At 35.3% G+C, this 7,376-nt stretch overlaps 1 protein-coding gene across 3 annotated transcripts; it reads right to left on the bottom strand.

The window, feature by feature from the left end:
- Positions 1-2,744: 2,744 nt before the first annotated feature.
- On the bottom strand, positions 2,745-7,376 carry LOC136206424 (uncharacterized). 3 transcript variants are annotated; one of them, XM_065997475.1, is made up of 6 exons: positions 7,150-7,376; positions 6,962-7,060; positions 5,799-6,841; positions 3,591-3,821; positions 3,256-3,500; positions 2,745-3,182 (listed from the first exon to the last, which is right to left on the bottom strand). In XM_065997475.1, exons 4-6 carry the CDS (start codon positions 3,631-3,633, stop codon positions 2,883-2,885), a joined length of 588 nt encoding a protein of 195 aa, XP_065853547.1. In that variant the 5' UTR covers positions 3,634-3,821; positions 5,799-6,841; positions 6,962-7,060; positions 7,150-7,376; the 3' UTR covers positions 2,745-2,882. The 3 variants fall into 3 exon arrangements, with proteins under 3 accessions (XP_065853547.1, XP_065853549.1, XP_065853548.1); XM_065997477.1 differs by having other exon boundaries at positions 5,799-5,853; XM_065997476.1 differs by having other exon boundaries at positions 6,962-7,041.

Below are 7,376 nucleotides of genomic sequence, written 5' to 3'. Positions count from 1 at the left end.
TAGCATACCTGCTACTAGACCTATAGTACAAAAAGAGATTGAGGAATCTGAACCTAGGAGAAGTAAGAGACCTAGAGTATCTAAAGACTTTGGTTCTGACTTTTACACTTTCACAGTAGAAGAGGATCCACTTACTATACAAGAAGCCTTAACCTCATTAGATGCTGATTTATGGAAAGAAGCCATCAATGATGAAATGGACTCACTTGAGTCAAACCAAACTTAGCACTTAGTAGACTTACCACCAGGTTGTAAACCAATAGGTTGTAAATGGATCCTTAAGAAGAAACTGAAACCTGATGGTTCAGTAGATAAGTTTAAGGCTCGCCTTGTAGCTAAAGGCTTTAGACAAAGAGAAAATGTTGATTTCTTTGATACTTATTCACTTGTCACTAGGATTACGTCTATACGTGTTTTGATTGCTATTGCTTCTGTGCACAATCTAGTGGTGCACCAAATGGATGTTAAAACTGCGTTTTTGAATGGTGAACTAGAAGAAGAGGTTTATATGGATCAACCTGAGGGCTTTGTAGTCTTTGGTCAAGCCCATAAGGTATGTAAGTTAGATAAGTCTTTATATGGGCTAAAACAAGCACCTAAGCAATGGCATGCAAAGTTTGATAACTTGATTATTTCAAATGGCTTTAAGGTGAATGAAAGTGATAAGTGTATCTACTATAAATATGAAAATGGTCTTTGCACAATTATTTGCTTGTATGTTGATGACTTGCTTATTTTTGGATCCAATATTCATGTTGTGAATGCTGTTAAGTCAATGTTGTGTGAAAACTTTGACATGAAAGATCTAGGAGAAGCGAATGTCATTCTTGGCATAAAGATAACTAGGTCTAAAACTGGAATTTCTTTAGATCAATCTCACTACGTTGAGAAGATACTAAAGAAATATAACTACTTTGACTGTAAACCTGCATGTACACCTTATGACCCTAGTATAAAACTTTTTAAGAACACTGGAGACAGTGTAAGACAATCAGAGTATGCTAGCATAATTGGCAGTCTTCGTTATGCCACTGATTGTACTAGACCCGACATCGCGTATGTCGTAGGATTGCTATGCAGATTTACTAGTAGACCTAGTGTGGAGCTTTGGAATGCTATAGAAAGGGTCATGAGATACCTTAAAAGAACCATGAAACTTGGATTACATTATCAAAGGTTTCCAGCAGTCCTTGAGGGATATAGTGATGCTGACTGGAATACCTTATCAGATGATTCCAAGGCTACCAGTGGCTATATTTTCAATATAGCTGGTGGTGTTGTTTCATGGAAGTCTAAGAAACAGACTATCCTAGCTCAATCAACCATGGAATCAGAACTGATTACACTAGCTGTGGCTAGTGAAGAAGGAGGTTGGTTGAGAAGTCTGTTAGCTGAGATTCCCTTATGGGAAAAACCAATTCCAGCTGTATTGATCCACTGCGATAGTACCACGGCTATTGCTAAGATTCAGAATCGTTATTACAACGATAAGAAACGACAGATACGTCGTAAGCACAGCACTGTGAGAGAGCTACTCACTAAAGGAGCTGTTAGAGTGGATCACATACACTCAGAAGAGAATTTAGCCGATCTTTTGACGAAAGGATTAGCTAGAGAGAAAGTCCATAATACGGCAAAGAGTATGGGACTTATGCCCCTACAGTGATGAGTTACACATAATGGTAACCCAACCTATAGACTGGAGATCCCAAGAAATAGGTTCAAAGGGTAATAACAAGTTGTGTTGTAATATGAGTCAGATCATGCAATCTGAAGCATGAATATCCTGAAGCGATTTGAGGTTGAGATAATAGAAACTCTTAATGAAGTCTATACTCCACTTGGAGTGAAGTACATAGCTACAGGAGTACTTTTGATAGACTCACCTATATGAATGTGGAAGTGAGGTCGCTTCCTATGAGTTTAGGGCAAAACTCTAGAGCATTCATTAAACCGGAATAGACGTGCATGGCCATAAACGCACGGGCTACTAGAACTACACTCTGAAAAGGTTATGGCGTGATATACATCAGAGATAGAGTTCAAGACTACGAGTCACTCTAGTAAAATCTGAACTATACTCACTACGCAAAGGTTCAAATCGAAAGATACCTCTGTTTATGTCTGACCTTATGTAATTGCTCAGTAAAACGATTTCAAAAATTCTAGTGGGGGATTGTTGGGCTTGGCCCAAATATAATTTGTGAAATAAGCCCACTTATGTGTCTTCTTGTGTCTTTGAGTTTTTCAAGTGGAAAAACATCCCACATTGCTTTCAAAGCACTTAGTGGAGATGTTTATAAAGAAGGTCCTCACATGCTTGGGGTGTGCCCCAAGGGGTACCCACTTTTATGAAAGGGTGAGGACCTATCTTCATGGTTGACCACCACACACGCGCGCGCGCGCCGTCCGTCCGAACCGGGTTGGGTTGGTGTGGTGTGGTGTAAAATGTATATTTTTTTATTGAAAAAATTAATTAATTAATAATATTTTTATTATTATTTTTAATTTCGGAAATTAATTTTTATTTACTTATTTTTTACTCTGATTCAGTCTTTGTGAACGTTGTTCACAACGTCCATTTTTTCTGAACGTGTCTTCAGTCTCCTCCACCTTCCAGATTTTCCTCCTTCTCTTTCTCCATGAAATCAGAGCTCAAACAGCTCTTTTTTCTTGTATAAATAGGTGATGTGAGACTGCCTTCAACACAGAATTTAATTTCATCCATTCGGTATTTTTTCGAAACTGAGCAAGTAAACAGAGAGTGTATACAGAACGATTTTCGTACGGTGCAATACGAAAATCGTATTAGAGGGCTGTTTTATCCTGGAGGCGACCAGAGTTCATACTGTTTGCTAAATTCCGGCAGTTCAGCGAACGTCTTAAAGAAAGCGACATTGTCCGCGACTCTGCCCATTTAATTTTGTTCGGTCTGTTCCTATTTTCTGAGTTCGAGCTTCAACATGAATTACCTTAAATTCATCAGACATCCAATATTTGGTTATGCCACCCCAATCTGAAGCATCAACATCTTTGGGAACATAATTTTCTTTCTTATTCTCATCTAGATTTAACCATGCTTTATGAAGTCGACATTTCCAACATCTATATAGACGTCGCATCGTACAGTAAACAAATGATGAGAATAGTTGATCATCAGCTACATCCATCTCAAACTTATCCTGAAATATGATATCAAATGTGCATCAAACTACAAATGTATTTTAAAACAATGCAACTTTCAATTTTATTTACCTTAACTTTTGCAAGCATTATTTCTCCAACTTCTTTTTTAACTGTAGGCCAATTCTTACAGCTCAATTTTGCATCAATGCGAACAACCATTCCACAAAAATTTATGATGTTCCGTGCATGTTTTCCAACTGCTCTACCAATATGCTCAGGAATATGAATCTTAATCTTCTTACCATCTGATGTAAGCATATCAACATAGATGCATTTTGAACTGCCTCGACCTGTTTTCTTTTTTGACATATTCTCTATTGTAAACAAGGACTTAGATATAATCATAACAATCATTGATTAAGAAAATAATACAAACCATGAAATGAAAATAAATTAGCAATGACCTGGATTTTCATTGGACAAATTATGGTTCCATTCGTCTGGCATGAACTGTGAATCCGGGAAAGGAGGTTGAGTTTCATCGGAATCGACTAATTGTTGTGGCTCAGGTGTTAGTTGTCGTTGGTTGCATAGTGATTCATAATTCAGAACGTTGTTATTTGCTCATTTTTGAACTTCAATCTTATCGGTTTTTTGTGTCCTCTTTTTTTTTTGTAGCCTTTTAGTGCCATATTCTGACAAAACATAAAATGTAGCAGCAGCGAAAAAATAAAGTTCATCAGTAAAATTATAGTGCATCATGAAAAATAACTGAGCAGCATGAAATATTAAAGTGTATCAGCAGCAAAAATTCAAGTGCAATAGCAAAAACTCAAGTAAAACACAGAAATAAAGTGCAGTAGCTAAGATAAAATGCATCAGAAAAAATGAAGTGTAGCAGCAAACGTTAAAGTGCAGCAACAAAAAGCAGAGTGCAGCAGCAAACAGGAGAGTGCAGCAGCAAAAATGAAGTGCAGCATCAAACAGTAGAGTGCAGCAGCAAAAATTAAGTGCAGCAGCAAACAGCAGAGTGCATCAGCAAAAATTAAGTGCAGTACCAAAAAAAGTGCACGTTAAAGTGCAGCAGTGAAAATAAAATGCAGTAACAAATATTAGAGTGCAGCAACAACAAAAAAATAAAATTCAGCGGCCAAAATTGAAATGCAGCAGCGATAATAAAGTGCAGCATCAAAAATTAAACTGTAGCAGCTATGAAATTAAAGTGCATCAGTAAAAATGAAGTGCAGCAGCGAAAGCAGAGTGCAGCAGCAATAATTCAGTGCAGTAGCAAAAAGAAGTGCAGCACCAGTAAAAATAATAAAAAATAATAAAGTTCAGTGGCAAACGTTAAAGTGCGCATTGAAAATATAATGCAGTAACAAATATTAGAGTGCAACAACAGCAAAAAAAAATAAAATTCAGTAGCAAAAATAAAAATGTAGAAGTGATAATAAAGTGCAGCAGCAAAAATTAAAGTGTAGCAGCTGTGAAATTAAAGTGCAACATCAAAAAGCAGCGTGCAGCAGCAAAAATTAAGTGCAGTAGCTCAAAAAAAAGTGCAGTAGCAGTAAAAAAAAAGTTCAGTAGCAAAATTAAAGTGCATCATAAAAATTGATTGTTAACTGTATGAAAGAAAAAAAAACCATATAAATATCATTTGGAGCAATATAAACAAAGCATATGATTCATAGATTATAAACTATAAGAACAACTCCATCATTTAATTACTATTTCCATAGATAACTCTACTTGTTAATCACTGACTATACCATCAATCATTATGTACATATTTAATGCTAAGTCAAACTCATGTTATTAGTGATTCAAATTATGTTCGTCAATCAGTAAGTTACATTGTGAAATATGTTGTAAAAGAGTAAATATATTTGGTTGGTCATTTTTATCAAACTTAGCCTACTCAAAAAAGAAACCATAAATATTTAAAGGAAGTATCAGAAAATGAAATCTTCAATTGTGAGATATAGACTGGTAGACCCTACCTATTCCAAACCTACCCATCAGTTGCTCATATGTTATTAGTGATTCAAATTATTGAACAATTTGATTAAAGAAAGAATAACATAAGGATTTCAAAATCCATTAGTGAGAAAAATTATAGGTAGTTTTTAGTCGGATGCATATGTCAAAAAACCAAAAATTTCAACACTTAGGAATATCAGCTGGTTGTGGAAGCAACTTCTGATAGGGGACTTCTTTATCTAAGACAATCCATGTCGTCTTCACTTCCCAAACACAAACTAGGAAGTTGTTTTTTCTTTTCAATTGTTATATTACACAATCAGCTGATAGAGACATTGAAACTGCAGCAGGAAAAACTAAAGTGCAGCAGCGGCAGCAAAAATTACAGTGCAACAGCAAAAAACTAAAAAACGAAAGTTATTTGATGAAATAAAGTGCAGCACCTAAAAAGAAGCATCAGAAAAAATGAAGTGTAGCAGCAAACGTCAAAGTGCATCAGCGAAAATAAAATGCACTAGCAAAGATTAGAGTGCAGGAACAACAAAAACTAAAATTCAGCAGCAAAATTAAAATGCATTAGCCATAATAAAGTGCAGCAGCAAAAATTAAAGTGTAGCAGCAGTGAAATTAAAGTGCATGAGCAAAAATGAAGTGCAACAGCAAAAATAGAATGAAAGTAGATAAGTATGTACCTTGAAGAAGTAGATACTCCAAAGTGCAATGAGAACATGAATGAATATAGAACAGCTGGAGAATTTAAACATGAAGACATTGTCAAGCAAAGTAAACACGAAAACATTGAAAATGAGCTTAAAGGCTCTTGCTCTTGTTAGAGAAGAAAATCAACTTCCAATTAATTGAAAGTGCAAAATGTTTTAAAAAAATAAATTAAAGATGATTCAAAATATAAAGTAATAACAAAATGAAAATACTAATCATCATCATCATCTCCCATGATAAAATCTAGATTTACAACATCATCGTCATCGCTATCGGAAGCCAAAGTATCAACTTCTTTATAGACTTCCTCAATAGAAACATCTTCAGCTCTTTCATTCACAATCTCATGTTCAAAATCATTTCTGTGGAGTACTTGGTCCATATGATCATCGACCATGTCATCTACGATGATATGATTTGTGACTGTGTCATTTTGGTATGCTTCTCCATCATTAGGGCCTAGATCATCTATTAAATCATCATCTACTAAGGTCAATGGATTGAAATAAGTGTCTCTAGGAGAATGCTTATTCACAGCCAACCACTGAGGATTGTTCATATCCTTCACATAGTATACTTGTTCGGCTTGAATAGCTAGTACAAAGTTCTCATCAGTTTTCAAAGAACGACTTGCATTGACATAAGTACTGCCCCATTTGTCAACTTTATAACCTACTCCATTTCTACAAACATCCCACCAATGACATTTGAACACAAAGACCTCATTGCCACCAACAAAAGAGAACTTGTAAATATCTGTCAATACACCATAATACTTTTGTAATCGAGTAGAAACATCTCTTTTCACCAGAACACCGCTATTTTGGCATTTCAAACGATGTTCACGTGAATTTGTGTGAAATCTGAATCCATTGACTATATAAGAATCATAGCGATGGACTAATTTGTGAGGACCAATAGCCAAATTCTGGAGATCAATATCTGCTAGTCCTTCTTTATGTAATTTTGAAACCTATTCATTAAGAAACAACAATGGAGAAGAAAGCCTTGACCTCTGAAATAGAGAAAATCAATTATACAAATTAGCAGAAAGTAGAGATATAAGTGAAATTACCCAAATCCAACAAGATACAAATTTAGTAGAAATGAGAGATATGAATGGAATTGAGACAACCTGAATTTTTGTGTCCAATCAGAACTACACTACCCAACTCTACCAGCTTCTTCAATTGTTTGAAATTTGGAAATAAAAACCTGGGATTGCAAGAACTCACTGATGAACACAATCTAAATCAATTAGAATTTGAATAAACAAGACCTAAAATGGTAGAATTTATATTGAAATTGAAACAACAAACTGACCAGTTGGTGGAGATGGAAGGTTACGATCTCAACATCACGATGGAAGATTACCATCTCAACAGTAACAAATAGCAAGGAAATAGGGAAGATTAGGATCTCAACAGCAAGATGGAAGATTACAAGTAACAGTTTATCACAAAAGTTCTCAACAGCACGATATTAGTGGAGATGGAAGATTACGATCTTAACAAGATGGAAGATTTACAGGTAAGAGTTTTATCAACACT

The sequence above is a fragment of the Euphorbia lathyris genome, chromosome 9, assembly GCF_963576675.1.
Source record: "Euphorbia lathyris chromosome 9, ddEupLath1.1, whole genome shotgun sequence".
In the NCBI taxonomy this organism is placed as follows: domain Eukaryota; kingdom Viridiplantae; phylum Streptophyta; class Magnoliopsida; order Malpighiales; family Euphorbiaceae; genus Euphorbia; species Euphorbia lathyris.
This window is presented reverse-complemented; position numbering and strand designations above follow the sequence as displayed.